Raw genomic sequence first — 17431 nt, 5'->3', positions numbered from 1 at the left:
TGTTTGCACGTGCATCACACACAGGGAAAATGAAGGCCATAAAATGCTCTTACATTATCTCTGGCTCATAAAAGGTCTCCAGCCACAAAGGGGCTATTCTCGGATTTGCACAAATGGCGGGTAAGCAAGTTTGTCGTTCCAGAAGCCCTGTGCCTGGTTGTCATAATAACCAATTTGTCAAGCACTGCAGCACAAATAGACACATGGGACCAGACACTGTGCTGGTGTAAATCAGTGGCGTTCCAAGTACACCAACAGAGCTGCATTATAGCAACTGAGGGCCTATTCCAGGAATTTCTATGTGGGGTGAACTGCCAAGATGTGCAAAGGTTAGTTGTTCGAAGTCCTGTCCTCTGTGGTTAGGGGGTTATGGAATGTCACACATGTTCTCTCTCTGCGCTTCCCTTCTGAGTGCCGGGCCTGCCCAGCTAAATCTAGTCTGCACACCTGGCTTCTACAGCACCACACAACATCTGCTGAGGTTTGGGGTAAAAATAAGGATGTCGTGCTGCGATTGGTGGGATGTTGGCAGGAGCAGCGCTGTGACTGGTGGGATGCTGGTGGAGTCTGCTATGATTGGTGGGATGTTGGAAGAAGCAGCGCTGTGACTGGTGGGATGCTGGTGGAGTCTGCTATGATTGGTGGGATGTTGGAAGAAGCAGCGCTGTGACTGGTGGAATGCTGGTGGAGTCTCTGCTGTGATTGGTGGGAAGTTGGCAGGAGCAGCGCTGTGACTGGTGGGATGCTGGTGGAGTCTGCTATGATTGGTGGGATGTTGGAAGAAGCAGCGCTGTGACTGGTGGAATGCTGGTGGAGTCTCTGCTGTGATTGGTGGGAAGTTGGCAGGAGCAGCGCTGTGACGGGTGGGATGCTGATGGAGTCTCTGCTGTGATTGGTGGGAAGATGGCGAGAAGTTGGGGAGGGCTCCGCTGGGACTCACGCTGCTCTGTGATCGACAGGAAGTGTTTCTGGAGGGCATCGTCATTCCACGACCCTGCTCCCTCTCCCCTCCCGCCCTCTCACCTTTAATATGATGGGCGTGCCCGGCTTCAGTTCCAGGATCCCCGAGGGGTTGAAAGCCTCGAAGACCGGGTTCGGGTAGTAGGTGAAGTTGGTTTTGTTGAGGATCAGCAGGGACTGAACATTATCCAGGATGAAGCCGAACTCTTCTGGGCGCTCGGTCAGCTCGGATTGGTGATTCGGGTCCACAGCCAGTGCTGGGGCCTGGCAAGTCATCTCCGTGGCGTTCTGCACCTCACAGACCTAGAGGGCATGAGCCAATGTGGAGCTTGATGAGAGGAGCCCCGTCCTCAACAGACACATTACAGGAGCCCCGCCCATAAAACAATAGCCCACCCACTGCTGCCATGAGAGACAGGATGGGGGACCCCAGTCATGCGAGCTCTACGTTCAGCCCACAGCTGGAAGGGGTATGGGGAGCCCTTTGCTCCTGCAGGGGACTCCTCAGCTCCTTTAGCTCAGGGGCTGAGGCACAGCGCGGGGGGCCCCTTCTCCCCGGTAACTGCCCACACTTGCACCTGCAGCAGGATTTCCATTTTGTCAGGGGCCACAATCTCTCTAATGGGCTGGTCAACTGAACCTGCCTTGCCCCCCTCCAAAATATGGGGTGCCCAAAGTCTGATGGGACCTGGGCATGCAGAACAGGCACTCTGGTTTCAGCACAGGAGTGTCCACGCCTGGTGTTGACCAGGAATAGTTATTCTGGAGTCACTCCCCATGGAGACAAGCCTTCGGTCTCTCCGTGCTTCAGATCCTCGCCTGTAAAAAGGTTACTTAGTCTTCTTGCCGGGTTGCACACTTAGCGCTTCAGGGCAGGGACTGTCTCTCACCAAGCACACGTGCGGCACCCAGCAAAGGGGACCTGATCTCAGCTGAGGCCTCTCAAAGTTACTTGAGTACAAATAATAATCGCAAAGCCAACTCCGGTGTTATGATTTTCATTTTCAAACTTCCCTTTCACTCTTCCCCCTACCCTGGCTTCCTGCCTTTACAAGCATTGCCTGGGACATCTACCTTAATACAGGGGGTGTGTCTAGACTACATGCCTCCTTCGACGGAGGCATGTAGATTAGCCAGATCGGAAGAGGGAAATGAAGCCGCGATTAAAATAATCGCGGCTTCATTTAAATTTAAATGGCTGCCCCGATCTGCCGATCAGCTGTTTGTCGGCAGATCGGGGGAGTCTGGACGCGATGCCCCGACAAAGAAGCCTTTCTTCATCGACACAGGTAAGCCTGGTTTCACGAGGCTTACCTGTGTCGATGAAGAAAGGCTTCTTTGTCGGGGCATCGCGTCCAGACTCCCCCGATCTGCCGACAAACAGCTGATCGGCAGATCGGGGCAGCCATTTAAATTTAAATGAAGCCGCGATTATTTTAATCGCGGCTTCATTTCCCTCTTCCGATCTGGCTAATCTATATGCCTCCGTCGAAGGAGGCATGTAGTCTAGACACACCCAGGGGCCGGAGTCAATTTTGTCCAGATCAGTTCAGATGACAAAAGCGATTTGGACCGAATGAAATGCAGATGATGCAGCTGTTCAGAGGAACCTCGCTGGGACAGGGCTTTGGGGGCTTAGCTCTCACCCACGAAAGAAACCAACTGTCCACGAGTTTAAATCTCTCTGCAGGGCTCTCAGCTCATGGTCTGCACGGGGCCTGAGTCTGGTCTGAGCCTGGCGTAACTCCAGGGGGAATCAGCTGGTTTGCCGCTGGAGTCGGTACAGTTAGAACACGGCCTGTCAGCGCCATGAGGGCTTGAGATGGTCACGAGGCGGCCCAGCCTCACGACCAGGGGGCTGAAGTGTGCATGCTGACGTGGGTTAAGCAGTGCAGGCAGCTAGCTCTGAATGCTGGAGAATCGATCCGCCAAGTGCCACTGGGCACAGACAGCAAGATGGGAAAACACCGAGCATGACCCAGGATTAACCTCAGAGGTTACTGTAAGTGGCGGGAGGCCATGGCAAGTCAGGGAGCCGACAGCCACGCTGGGCCCCGCAGCAAGGTCGGGGGGGCATCTCCACACTCCTGGAAGGGGCGGGGCCTCAGGTGGAAGGGGCGGGGCCTCAAGTGGAAGGGGCGGGGCCTCCGATGGAAGGGGCGGGACTGCGGGCAGCCACCTGCACTTTGATGCTCCGTCCCAGCATAGCACATGGTGCCCCCACCTCCCCAGGCAGACCTAACTGCTGCCCAGAGTATGCAAGACTTCAGCATGGGGCTCTGGGTGCCACCACTGCCACAAGAGCAGCAGCAGCTGTGACCAGAGCCCCAGACCCCTTTGAATCCCGGGTTCCCAGGGCAGTTGCCCCCTTCCTCCCCACCCCCCGCCCCCATCAGCGGGCCTGTGGGAAGAGGAATCAGGGTTCAATCCCATTCTGTTTCTCAGGTCCAGCCGAGAACATGCCTCAGAGCCCCACTGTACAGGCTGAATCCTAGGCTATGTCTAGACTGCAGGCTTCTTTCGAAAGAGGCTCTTTCGAAAGCATCTTTCTAAAGAGCCTCTTTCGAAAGATCGCGTCTAGACTGCCTATGCCTAGATGGACATGTTTCCAGATCACAAAAGCAATGGACTATCTCACTATAACTAGCTCAGCAGAGACTGGATGGTGGAGACTCAATTTTCCTCTCCTCCCTGCAGCCTGGATGTGAGGCACACCGGGAGGGCAAGCTTGCTCGGGCTGCCTGTTCTGTGCATACACACGACACGTCAGTCTCCAGAGCTGCCCCGTGGCCCCTCTCACCAGCTCTGCCATGTTCCCTAATGCCCATCCCCGTGCCCCCAGCCATACTCACGTTGACGTGCTCCTTCCCACCATGCTTTGCCCGGATCTGAGGGTTCTGGATCAGGTCCAGGTGGGTTCCCCACACTGCGATGGGCGTGTTCCCGCTGTGGAGCAGAAAGGAACAAGAAACGCCTGTTACTGAGGGGCGCTCTCCCAATCCCTTGGACAGACAGAGACGCGCTCATCAGCGGAGAGAGACTCCCATACCCCTGGTCTGGAAGGTGATGCCCCGTCTATCAGGCCCACACATTCACACGAGCAGTTTTGCTGCCATGTCACATGGCAAACCTCCCTCTGATTTGCTGTGACTCTCGTGTGCTCCCCTCCCCACTGGGCACCCGTGGCTCGGGTTCTCTCTCACCATGGGTATTAGCTGCCTCTCTCCAGCCTGAATCTTGCTGTGTTGTGTCTGTGACAGGGAACCAGATAGGGGGCTCAGACTGCTTTGAACAGGGATCCCACGCTCTCTGGTGCTCTCTTTCTCAGATCTGTCATCAATTGCACATTCACTCACTAGCCATTTCTTGCAACGAAAGGAATTTATTGTACCTTCTTGGACACAGTGACCTCTGGAGATCATAAGAACATAGGAACAGCCAGACTGGGTCAGACCAAAGGTCCATCCAGCCCAGTGTCCTGTCTGCCGACAGTGGCCAATACCAGATGCCATGGAGGGAGTGAATAGAACAGGGAATCGTCAAGTTATCCCTCTTCTGTCATCCATTGCCAGATAAACAGAGGCTAGGGACACCACTCCTACCCACCCTGGCTAATAGTCATTGATGGACCTAACCTCCATGAATGTATCTAGCTCTTTTTTGAACCCCGTTAAAGTCCTAGTCGTCACAACATCTTCTGGCAAGGAGTTCCATAGGTTGACTGTGCGCCGCGTGAAGAAAAACTTCCTTGTGTTTGTTTTCAAGCTGCTGCCTATTCATTCTATTTGGTGACTCCTAGTTCTTATATTGGGGGAATAAATAAATAACTTTTCCTTATTCACTTTTTCCACACCAGTCATGATTTTATAGGCCTCTATCATATCCCTCCTTAGTCTCCTCGGCTATGTCTAGACTGCACGCCTTTCTCGACAGAGGCTTATTCGACAGTATCTTTCAAAAAAGCCTCTATCGAAAAAGAGTGTCTAGACAACGAGAAGATTTTTCGAAAAAGTGTCTCGCTTTTTTGAAAGAGTGTAGACGCTCTCTTTCGAAAAAGCCCCGTTTTCATGGAATAGTGCCTTTTTTCGAAAGATGACATCTTCACTCACCTCTCCCCAGCCGCCCCTTCTAACCCCCACACTTCGGGGCAACAGGATTTTCTCCAGCTGGAATCCTGGAGCATCGCACTTGGCCCTGGCTCAGAGTGCAGTCACCTTGGCCATAGGAAAGGGAGTGGCACCTTTGATTTTAGAATCCCAGGAGCTCTATAAGAATTCCCCCAGCACTCCCCAGCCTGGCCCACCACAGTGGGAAGTCTCTTCCGGACATTCAGTGGCTTTGTCAATAGCGCTCTTCCTCTACCAGGTGAGCTGAGAACAGGAAGTTAAGACACAATGGGAGGAGACTGCATTTAACTGAAGAGATGGAGCCTGTCTTTACAGCGCCTCTCCTTCCAACTCCTCACTCTCCCCCCCACCTCTCGTGCACAGCTGGGCTGGGGACATCTCGCCTACGGCAGATGGGGGCGCTGCCGACAGTTTGTGTGTCAGAGGGTACGTCTACACTACAGCGCTAGTTCGAACTAACTTAGTTCGAATTAGTTAATTCGAACTAAGCTAGTTCGAACTAATGCATCTAGAACTAAAAACTAGTTCGAACTAGCGTTTTGCTAGTTCGAACTAGTAAGTCCACATTGAGTGGACTCTGAACAGGGCTTAATGATGGCCGGAAGCAGTGCCGGCAGGGCATAAAAGGAGGACATAGAGCATGGAGATACTGTCTCAGGCTAGCCGAGGGCTGCGCTTAAAGGGTCCCGACCCCCACCCCGGACAGACAGTTCTCAGGGGTGCCCCGCTTGCAAAGAAGTTCTGGCTTGGAGTGCCCTGAGTGCCCACACTGGGCACATCACACCACTCGGCCATCAGCCCGGCTGCACTTGCCGCAGGCTGCCATCTGGGGAGAGGGAGTAATTGGGGGGCTGCAGGAGAGCTTCCACCCCCAGAAGCCCGCAGAGCCAGCCCAGTCCTCCCCATCGGGGGCTCGTACCCCATTCCTCCCTCACCTCCTTCCACTTGCCCTTCCCTAGCCCCCCTTCTTATTGATGTACAAAATAAAGATAACGTTTCTTCCAACATTGACTCTGTCTTTATTGAACAAAACTGGGGGAGACTGGGAAAAGGAGGTGGGAGAGGGGAAGAGAAAGGCTGGGAGAGGGGAGGGCAACTAACATGATCAGGGGTTTGGCACAGGTCCCAGATGAAGAGAGGCTACAGAGACTGGGACTGTTCAGCTTAGAAAAGAGGAGACGGAGGGGGGACAGGATAGAGGTCTCTAAAAGCAGGGGTTGGGTGGAGAGGGTGCATTCAGAAAAGTTCTTCCTGAGTTCCCATAAAGAAGGACTAGAGGACACCAAAGGAAAGGAATGGGTAGCAGGCTTGAAACTAGTAAGAGAAAGTTGTTGTTGTTGACAAAGCAAATAGTTAACCTGTGGAACTCCTTGCTGCAGGAGGCTGTGAAGGCTAGAACTAGAACAGAGTTTAAAGAGAAGTGAGATAAAGTGATGGAGGTTGGGTCCATGGAGTCCTATTAGCCAGAGGGTAGGAGTGGTGTCCCTGCCCAAAGTTTGTGGAAGGCTGGAGAGGGATGGCACGAGACAAATGGCTTGGTCATTGTCTTCGGTCCATCCCCTCCAGGGTCCCTAGGGTTGGCCGCTGTTGGCAGACAGGCTACTGGGCTAGATGGACCTTTGGTCTGACCCAGTACGGCCATTGTAAGCTCAGGGCTCAGTGTCGGGGGTCTCAGTGGACCCCCTTGATTTTCATGCACACCTGGTCCTGGGTGGCCAGGCTGGCAGCTCTCCTGCCCTAGACGGCCACTTTCCTGTGCCTAGTGCGGAGATCGTGGACGAGGTCCACGATGTCCGCACTAGCCCAGGAAGGTGCCCGCCTCTTGCGGTCCAGGGCAAGCTCCCGGGAGCCGCCAGCCTGGTCCCGGCAAGAGGGGGTGGGCTGGGGGGCATCGGGTGGGTGGCTCTGTGCCGTGCCAGGTGCAGGGTCTGCTAGCTGGGTGCTGGCAGGCTTGCACCTGGCACGGGCACCGTAGCCAGCCCGTGCCCCTTTAAGGGGTCCGGGGCCGGGAGGGGGGCATAGAGTTTCCCTGGTGTTGGCCAGAGTGGCCACCAGGGAAACCTGGGGAGGGCTAGCCTCCCACTAGTTCGAACTAAAGGGCTACACAGCCCTTAGTTCGAACTAGCTAGTTCGAACTAGGCGTTAGTCCTCGTAAAATGAGGTTTACCTAGTTCGAACTAAGCGCTCCGCTAGTTCGATTCAAATTCGAACTAGCGGAGCGCTAGTGTAGCGCATAGGAAAGTTAGTTCGAACTAACGTCCGTTAGTTCGAACTAACTTTCTAGTGTAGACATACCCAGAGAGTGCTGGGGTCTGGGATTTTTCTCAAGCGGACTCTGACGCTGGCTCTGGATCGCATTCTTGACTCATCAGAGCCAGCTGACACTACATGTAATTCACGATCAACTCTGGGCAGTCTGTTTTAATGTAGCCTTGTCACATTCTGCTCACCCACTCACCCAGCGTGAGTAATTTTTTTTTTGGACGTGTAAGTCAAATAGGATCCGTTTGTTTCTATTATTGCCATGAAAAATGGCAGGGTGAGTGGAATTTGTGCTTGGCCTGGTACATTTTCATGATGACTTTGCAAGGCTGGTGTAATGACAATCACTCAGCCCTCCAGAGATCTTAACTCAGAAGTCAGGGACAAGTTGAAGAAAGACCCATTGGAGTTGCTGTGATGAAGTATACTGTTTAATAAATCTCTCTCCTCTGGCACCCTGCCCTCTAACAGTGGCCAATCCCTGCTGCTTAGAAGTTTGCGTTTCCCCTGCCAATAATGCAAAACTACACTGAAGGCAAGAAGGAAAATTCTTCCCTGACCTTGGCAATTGATCAATTTTTGGCCTCATGCACGGGGTTCAATTAAATCATTCCTGATTTAGCTCAAAGAGCTGCCCATGTCACCACTGGCTGTACAATGATCCAGCTCTTTATGAAAGCCCTGCTTTGCTGCTTGCCTCAATGATTTCCTGTAGCAGAGAGTTCCACTGGTTATCACCAAACGTTGTAGAGATGCTAAGAGATACAGTGCTAGTGTGGGATGTTCTGTTCTGGTTCTCGTCACTGTTCTCCAAGGCTTTGACCGCAAGAAGAGGCTCAGAAGTGGAACTGAAGGCAGCAGTGAAGTGCACTAGATGTGCTCTGTGAGATTGTGACTCTTGGTGGCACTGTGCCTGGCTCAATGTCAAACTGAGAAGTGGATGGAGAGGCCTAGTGGCTGGCACAGCAGCAGTCAGGCCTAGCAGTCAAGGCTGTGTCCAGAGTTAGGGGTCAGAGCGGGAAACCAGAACAAAGCTAGAAGAAGGCTGGGGCAGGAGCAGGGCGTAAGGATCTCCAACTGGTGGGCCTCCTGCTTAGACCTGAGCCTGTGGATTGGCTGAGCCCTGGCAGATTGAGGTGCAAGCTCATTGGCTGAGGGATAACTTACCTGGCTCAAGCACAGAGAGGGCTCCTTGGTGATTCATTCCCTCAAGCCATTGCGGTTTGTCTCCGCTGAATGGACACTGAATGGCGAGTCCCTCCTCCCTAGCCTTGTCAAACAGCAAGGGGCAGAGGCACTAACTCAGGGGTGGGCAATAATGCTTGGTGGGGGCCACTCCAAGATTTTGGAAAGTGGCCAAAGGCTGCACTTTTCTGTGGAGGGGATGCAGGGTCTAGGATGGAGGTTGGGTCAGAAGGGCGCACGGGGAAAGGCACTGGGGTGCAGGAGACGGTGTGAGGTCGAAGAGGGAGTTTGGGTGAAGGAGGGGGTTGTGACCTGGGCCAGGGGATTGGGGTGTAGGGTAAGGATTCTGGCCTGGGGGAGGGGCACTAGGAGGGGGTGCAAAGTCTGGGAGGGAGCTGTGACCCGGGAGAAAGGGAAAAGAGGATGCAGACTGCAGAGGGTTTGGGTGGTGACCTGAGGGAGGGAGTTGGGGGTGCAGACGGGGTTGGGGTGCCAGAGTCAGGCTCTGGCTGGGAGGCACTTACCTCAATGCCTCCCAGCCAGCAGCCCTGCAGCACCCCTAAGGCAGGCTGGGCTCCCTGCCGGCTGCAGCCCCAGACCGCTTGAAACTGCCAGCTGTTCCCGCCACATGGCGCTCAGCTCTGGGAGGGAAAGAGGCTTGTGTGGCCCCCATCCGCCCCACACCAATCTCTCAGCTCCTATTGGCTGGTTGTTTCCAATAGGAGCTGAGAGCTTGGCTGGTTCTTTCCAGCCAATAGGAGCTGAGGATTGGGCTGAGGATGGGGAGATCACACAAGCCTCCCCCTGCCTGCAGGGAGAGCCGCAGGGACTGTGCTTTAAACTGCGGCAGCTGCATGTGCCGAGGGCCCCACCAGGGTGGTCCATGGGCTTGATGCAGTGGCTTGGCGGGCCGGATCCGGCCCCTGGGCCGTATTTTGCTCAGCCCTGCACCAGCTGGCCAGCGAGAGATACAGACTCCCATCTGTCCCTGCGACACAGCTGAACGGGCTGTCAGTCCCAGGGCACCACGGGTGTTCGTGTCTTTCCACAGCGACGGAGAACTGGAAGGTTCAGGGGAACGGGTGCTGGCACAGGGAGTTTCTCCAACCCGCTATTCCAGTCCTGAGCCTCCGCACAGCTCAGCCCATGCACCTCAAGTCTCATCTGAAACACGCCCTGCTAGTCCAGTGGTCGCCCACCCGCAAGCTGCGACCCTCCGTTAGCTTGGACTGTAGGATGGGTCTGTGAGGAGAATGCACGTCCCATAGGGACCTGGATCAGCTCCACCCACCCACTCTAGGACCGCTCGCAGCTCCAGCCACAGGGTGCTCACTGAGGGGGGGGGGGGGCGTGAAGGGAAGAAGGGGTTCAGCCCGGATCTGGGGGACCAGCTGGGCCACCATCACAAAACTCCAGAACTGACACCCGGTCTGGCAACCTCAAGAGTCACTGCTGGGCAGGGGTCCCTCTAATTTTCCAACGATGGGTGGAGCGAGTTTTGGCTTGTGCACCGATATTGAGGTCATGGGCGCTGGTTTGGATGGGTGCCACCGTGGCACCCAATTTATTAACACACACGCTCCCTCCCGCCATATGGCATGTCCCGTTCCCGGCTACCGGAGCAGACCCCCCCCCCCCGCCGCTGTGTGGCATGTTCCATTGCTGGCTGCCGGAGCAGACCCCCCCCCCCGCCGCTGTGTGGCATGTTCCATTGCTGGCTGCCGGAGCAGACCCCCCCCCCCCTGCTGCTGTGTGGCATGTTCCATTGCTGGCTGCCGGAGCAGACCCCCCCCCCCCTGCTGCTGTGTGGCATGTTCCATTGCTGGCTGCCGGAGCAGACCCTCCCCCTGCTGCTGTGTGGCATGTTCCATTGCTGGCTGCCGGAGCAGACCCCCCCCCCCTGCTGCTGTGTGGCATGTTCCATTGCTGGCTGCCGGAGCAGACCCCCCCCCCCGCCGCTGTGTGGCATGTTCCATTGCTGGCTGCCGGAGCAGACCCCCCCCCCCCCGCCGCTGTGTGGCATGTTCCATTGCTGGCTGCCGGAGCAGACCCCCCCCCCCCGCCGCTGTGTGGCATGTTCCATTGCTGGCTGCCGGAGCAGACCCCCCCCCCCCCCCGCCGCTGTGTGGCATGTTCCATTGCTGGCTGCCGGAGCAGATCCCGCCCCCCGCCTTCCCGCTATGGGGCAGTTCCCGTTCCCAGATGCCAGAACAGCCCCTGTCCCCTCCCCCACTCACGTGGAAGCCCCGGCCACTAGAGCAGGCCTCCGCCCCAGACATGCGGTCCAAGCCCCCTGCCCCACCGGCTCCCTCACCATGCTGTCTCAGCTGGCCCTGCCCACCGGAGCAGGCGCCTGCTGTGCGAGTGCTGCTGTGCGGCTCTCCAGAGGAGGTGGGCAGGGGAAGACTTTCTTGTGTGCGGCCGCACAGGCTCACACCTTAGCAGGAACTGTGCTGCCAGGGCTAGATAGGCAGGTGCTGTTCCTGGCTCTCCATTAAGCAAAGAGCCCCAGACCTTTCTACGCCACAAAACCCACCCTCACAACTCGACGCATGCTCACTGGGCCCCTTGCTGGCAGCTCCCGCACTGAAACCCAGGAACCATGGAGCCCTGAAGAGCAAACTCCCCTTTCACTGTGGCCAGGGTGCCAGCGGGGGTGGAGGAAGCTGCCTGCACTGTCTCTTTCCAGCGGATAATGGTGCAATTCAGTGCCCAGCGCCGCCAATCCAGCGGCATTCGCCAGCACGTCACTAGCTTTCCCCGAGGAAAGTGCCGTCTGACCTGTGTGACTAACAGCCCCTCAGAATGGAAAACCCAGACACTGAATCCGTGAGCTCGGCCTGGAGAGATTCAATCTGATGACACTGGTACATTCCTCCACTGTAATTAAAGTCATTAATTGATTCGTGAAAACATCCTCCGGATGGGAGCTGAACCAGGGTATTTACGAGACGCAGCCTAATCCCCCGACACTCCAATCACTCCAGGTTGACAGGGAGCTGAGAACTGTGATGGATGGATGAGAGGAGACTCATATTTCTTATTTGGTATCTTTTAAAGGAAATCCTAGAGCATTTAATGACCAATTTCCCTCTTCACTGGGCCAGTCTTGCAGGCTTGTCTAAGGCTTTGCTTCCTTCCACCCACAGGGCCAAATTCTCCTCTCAGCTACTCTCCTCACTGCAACCCCACTGGAGCAACTGGGGTTTATCCATGGAACGAAGGGGAGAATGCAATCTTGGCACAGGTCAGGGCAATTAGAATATGAGCCTTGCTGGACAGGGGTCATGTCTTTGTGTTGTATCTGTGCATCAGAATGGGGTTCTGGGACCACAGTGTGCTCCAGGAAAACAAATATTAACACAGTGACAACAGGGCATGGGACAACTTAGGACTGAGTGAATAGTGCAGTCTGCACCTCTCTGTTCTGGAGGAAATAATATAGTATTCCAATCTATGTGTCCTCTAAGTTTTTCCATCAATGTGTAGAATAAATTTTGTTCTTTGCACTGAGGCATGTGTGGATGTGCACCACCAGTAGAAAAATGCGACAGCCTGGGGGCACTCTGCTAATTGGCAAGGCAGTAGTTGAATCTCTCCTGGAGGGCTACCCAAGTGCTCAGCTTGCACACTTGTTCCAATGACTGAGATTTAGTTAGGATGAGGTTTAGCTATAATGATGCATCTCCAAGCTCTCTGAATCTTTTGGGTCTGCAGACGTGGGCTGGTGATCTAATGAGAGACCCAGCCAGGCCATAAACGGCCTTCCCATGATATTCCAGCACTCACATTTTGGAAAGCAACTGGAGGAAGTGCAGGAAAGCAGTGAAAATTGAAAGGATTGGCTACATGGTGAGATAATTTGTGCTAGAGGGTGTGATTTTCAAAGGGAACCAGTGTATTCTGCATTAACTGGCATGTGGAGACACTGCTGCTGTGCACTGAAGATTCCCTAGTGTGATTTAAGGTAGCAAAGTTTCAAACAGCGTGATGGTAAAGCACCCAAGGGAACCTCTAGTGCTCACCAGCAGGGGCGGAATGAACCAATCCCTGTACAGCAGCTTTGTGACCTTTAGAACTCACCCCCCTGTGGCACACGTCCCCCTGAAGCACTGACAAGCCCACCAAGGAAGTGAGGAGACCGAACCCCATTCAGAAAAATACAGTTCAAGTTCTGGAGGAGTTTTATTTTATCTCAATGGGTTCAGTCGTCTCCAGAGAGGATCATGAAATTCTCCACTGGGACCCTCCTGGAGAGACATCAGCATGGACCTAGCCAGCCCCAAGGGAAAGTGGAAGAGTCTGCAGCAGAATCCGGTCCTCTCCCTTATTACTTATGGGGGAAATCCTGTTGGGAGGCAAATATGGAACACAGGGGATGTGTGGGGGGAGGCGTAGGGGTGGAGGGTGGAACTCTCCAGTTTTTAGTACTGGAGCCAAAATCTCTAGCCTTGGACCGGAGACCACCTTGTAATTAAAGCAACTGCCACGGTGTTCCCAAGACATGCACTCGGCAAAGGCTCGTGTGTGGCTTTTGCTTCTCTAAGGAGGGAACCGTGGCCTGCTACAGGATATGCAGAGGGCCTGATACATGCAAGCACTGCACAAAATCCCCTTGCGACCATCTGAAATCACGCAAAATCCCCTAGCGACCATCTGAAATCACCATCCCTAGTCAGCACAAGATCATCCATATGCAGGGGGCATGCACACACAGAGACAACACCCATCATTTCTCTCCTCATTGGAGAATGTGGGTATCGATCCCACTACCTCTCACATGCAAAGCGAGCGCTCTACCACTTGAGCTAAACACCCATCATGCCTTTGGGACCCCTCCAGCTGTAAGGCAGCGTCATCCGCGCTTAGTCCTGTGAGGGGGTGAGTCCCCTCCATTTCCATTGGGCTCTTAGGCACTGATTCAGCAAAGCACATGCTTGGCCACACTGAAATCAATGTCACGTCACCCACTGGATGTGCGCTGCTGAACGGGGGTCTTAAATCAGCGAGAAGAGCCCATGCACCCACATCCAGCCCTGGACAAGACAAACAGGAGTCAGAGTTAGAGGAAACAGGGGCTGTATTAGTACCTGAAGATGCTCCACTCTGGCTCAATCCTCAGGATGGTGGGATCCTCCATGTATTCAAACTGCAGCTCCTGGTGTATCTTGGCCTTGTCCACCCTCACGGACACCTTGACCTTCTCAAAGCCCTCGTCTGAGGCTGTGGTGTTACAGACAATGTGCATCGCGGACCTCCTGTGAGCAGAATGCAGTAAAAACCAGCCAGGCATTAAACCGTGTATGCAGCATGAAGTCACCGGCCACCAGCCCTGCTCTCCGCTCCCCCCGTCCAGTGTTTTGTAACTAATGTATCCCTAACCTGGGGAACTCACCGCTGTGGCCTTTTGTGGGAACAGAATGTCAGAGCATCTGAATAAAGATTAGCATCTGCAGCCCCACAAGCTAGAGTCAAATCGCAAGGGCTCTCAATGCTCAACCCTCAGGGAATAAACCCAGGCCTTAGCTGGGATCCATGAGACATTTCACTCCAGAAACAGCCCCCCCCCTTCCGGCCGGATGAGTGTTTGATTTCTTCCTTCAAGGCATCAGCAGGGACCACTGTCATAAGAAGGGCAACAAGTTGGTTCTGCAATCAGCTTTCCCATCTGTAATAGAGCTAACACCACCCTCTTCATGGCGGGGGCGGGATCTTTGGTGTATCAGGGGCAGCAGCGCGGGTTGCCAGGTGGGGGATGGTCCACGAGGGAAGCCCATTTAAAAACCAGCTCCCCTCGCAGACCGGCTGCCTGTGATCCTGTGCTGCTGCCTCTAATAAAGAGGCAGCAGCGCAGGGTGGCAACAGCCCCTGTCGGGGGCGGGAGGGGGGGGCGTGTCTGAACTCCCGGACCTGACGCAAGCCGAAACTGAACCGGGCTGCCCAGCTGCCTGGCTCTTAATACATTTTAAGTGCAGAGTTGCAGCAGGGGTAGGTCCCAGACCCATTCCTGGCCAGCCTGCTAAAAAATTTACTGGGGGCGGGGGGAGAATGCATGTAGTCTATAGCATTAACCTATATGCTTTTGCTTGGCGGTTAATCAATTAATCGACTACACTACTACATCTCTCATCTAAATTTTGCAGCTAGCTTCTCTCTGTAACGGGTGGAGCAAAGACCCAGTGATCCGTGACTCAGTCCCCACTCTACAATCATAGGACCAAATTGTGCTCCCTGTTATCTGTGTGCTTCACCGCTTCTCCCTTTATATCCATCCAGCCTCCCCCCCCCCCCCCCCCAGACATCCTCACGCCCAGCGTCTGGCTACAGGCCCCACTGCCCCTTAAACACAAATGTTCTCTCGTCTTGAAGCAGCACGGCTGCAACTGCCCTTCACACCTGAACGCCTGAATCGTGGGCTGTTCCTACACGGACATAAATCATAGAAGTCAGGTCCTCACATGCCCAGGAATGATTCATGGCTTGACAAATGCAATAGACACAGCCCGGGAGACTGGAGTCTTGTAACCCCCAAATTGGGGTAGGCCATAGTTGCTGTACCTTCCCCTTCCACCGCCTTACCAATGTGCCTCAAACCTGCAATGGGCAGGCTTCCTTGGCGGGGGGTGGGTGGGCAACGCTTAGAGTTTGGCCTTACTACTACTAGCGTGCTCCAGGGCTGGGGAGGAATGAGCCTGCCTTATCCTAGGGTCAGTCCTAGGACCAATCCTATTCAACGTATTCATAAATGATCTGGAGAAAGAGGTAAGCAGTGAGGTGGCAAAGTTTGCAGATGATACTAAACTGCCCAAGGTAGCTAAGACCAAAGCAGACTGTGAAGAACTTCAGAAAGATCGCACCAGCCAAGTGACTGGGCAACTGAAAAAATGGCAAATGAAATGTAATGTGGATAAGTGTAAAGTACTGCACATTGGAAAAAATCACCCCAACTGTACATATTATATGATGGGGGCTAAGGCAGGCTCTTACTACTCTAGTGGTGCTCATGGTGATGGCGTTTTGTAGATGCCTCTGCCATCTGGATGTGGACTCTGATTCATGAACACCCCGTAGAGGAGACTGACTCTGGAACAACACCGTCCTGGAGCGGAAACGAGCTGCTAATCTCGAGCTACAAACCTCTGCGCCCTGTTCTCCGCTGAGCCACCCATTTCACCACCTTGCAAGATTATTTTTAGAGATGAGAGAGCTACTTTATTCCCCAAATCAATTGTTGTTGGGTTTTTTTAACTCTGAGGAGGTCGGGCTGCGGGATGGATTTTTTTTTGCACTATATTCCCAGACTGGCTAGCAAAGCATGGGGCCCCGGGGAGAACTGCAATGAAATTTAACCAGGGACCACAGAAAATGGACATCAAATGCTAAGCAAAAAAGTGAAAAGAATCCTGTTTTTCCACCCAGAGCCGTGGACAATAAGGATCCCCTAATGGGATACAGGAGGCAGATATCTCTGTGCAGAACAGAGCTGACAGACAACAAGGGGGAAAGAGGTGTACATAAAAGAGATACTCTAATTGGCAAGACTACTGTGATTTTTATCTGCTTCACACCTATCCCAGTACGGCCCTCAGGGTGTGTAGGGAAGATCTAGCTAGTCTAAGGAACCTCCCTTTTGATCTTCACCCTTCATGGTTATTTTTACTTCTAATATAAACTGTGCCTGAATGATCTTGGCAGTCATAGACTCAAGGCGGGGGTGACAGTATTGTCCTGTCCAGCAGACATGGACACTCCACTTCTCCGGCAGCTCGGCCAACACTGCTCAGTCCTGACCAGTGTTCCCTGCAAGCTGTGGACTTGGGCAGCCGCTCAGGGGAGATTCAAATGCCACCCCGCTGATTAGCAGAGCATCCTCAGCTAGGTTTTGTAGTTTTATTGGTGGTGCACATTCGCACATGCCTCTGTGCACAGAAAAAAAATATTCCACACATTGGTGGGGAAAAATCCACACATGGATGGAAAAGCTGAGGGGGAACATTGGTCCTGACCAGTGACATGCTCTGCTGTTCCAGTCTGAAGATCCCAAACGTCTCACCTCAACCCTCGGCTACAATGCCCGCTGCTAGTCCAGTCGGCACCTCCCCAAGACCTGTCATCTGGGTCCGCACGGTGATTAGAACTAATATTCTAGAGCAGTGTTTCTTGAACTGTGTTCTGTGGCACACTGGTGTGCCGCGGAGAACCGAATTCAAAATGGCTGCCCTTAAAGGAGCAGGAGACCCTCTTTTTTTTTTTGCTCAGAAACTTTCCCCCAACCCTTTTTTTCCTCAATAACTTTCTCCCTGACCCTTCCACTCCCCCCATCCCTTTCTTTTTTTTTCTCAACCAAAAATCGTTGGTGTTCCTCATTAAAAAATATATTGTTTGATGTTCCTTAGTCTTAAAAAGTTCAAGAAACACTGTTCTAGAGGGACCAGATAAGAACCAGCGAGCACCCACTCACACAGGGAAGGGGCTAGCGCACTGTGACCATGTTCCACGTGCTCAGCCCAGCCCTGAGGCAGCCTAGCTCAAAGGGTGGTGGCCAGAGGGGGCCATTTCCCAGCCTGTGCCCTAATATTCTCATCAGACAACCGTGCCAGCCACACCTCTCTGCTCGCGACTCCCTGGCCTGGCATGGAAGGATGTTACAGTGCGCACCTGTAAAAGAGACAGGGCTGCTGCCCAAAGGTCACCACCACGTTGCTGCCGGCATTCAGGTTGGTGCCTGTAATTGTCACCTGGGTGCCTCCCGACACTGGGCCCCGCTTTGGTTTCAGGTCGGAGAGCGTCAGCATCTGTGGAGAGAAAGGGTCACGTTGAGAAGGCATTGAGGGCAGGTGAGTGGCTCAGTAGCAGTAGGAGTGAGGTGCCGTTAGCATGTGCCTTATTCTAGCAAG

The 17431-nt window shown here is 54.0% G+C and overlaps 1 protein-coding gene across 2 annotated transcripts in view; it reads right to left on the bottom strand.

Annotated features, from left to right (window-relative positions):
- Positions 1-17431, bottom strand: part of PLXNA4 (plexin A4) — a 689852-nt gene that overhangs the window by 82066 nt on the left and 590355 nt on the right. For both annotated transcript variants that reach the window (XM_075925673.2, XM_075925677.2), the window contains exons 15-18: positions 17193-17329; positions 13625-13792; positions 3813-3906; positions 1024-1263 (exon numbers count right to left, since the gene is read on the bottom strand). In XM_075925673.2, the coding sequence (XP_075781788.1) occupies positions 1024-1263; positions 3813-3906; positions 13625-13792; positions 17193-17329 (639 nt within the window). The remainder of the gene's footprint in view (positions 1-1023; positions 1264-3812; positions 3907-13624; positions 13793-17192; positions 17330-17431) is intronic.

This window comes from Pelodiscus sinensis, chromosome 1 (genome assembly GCF_052426305.1).
Source record: "Pelodiscus sinensis isolate ZL-2025 chromosome 1, ASM5242630v1, whole genome shotgun sequence".
Taxonomy (NCBI): Eukaryota; Metazoa; Chordata; order Testudines; family Trionychidae; genus Pelodiscus; species Pelodiscus sinensis.
Note: the sequence above shows the minus strand (reverse complement) of the source record. Positions and strands in the feature narration are given on the sequence as shown.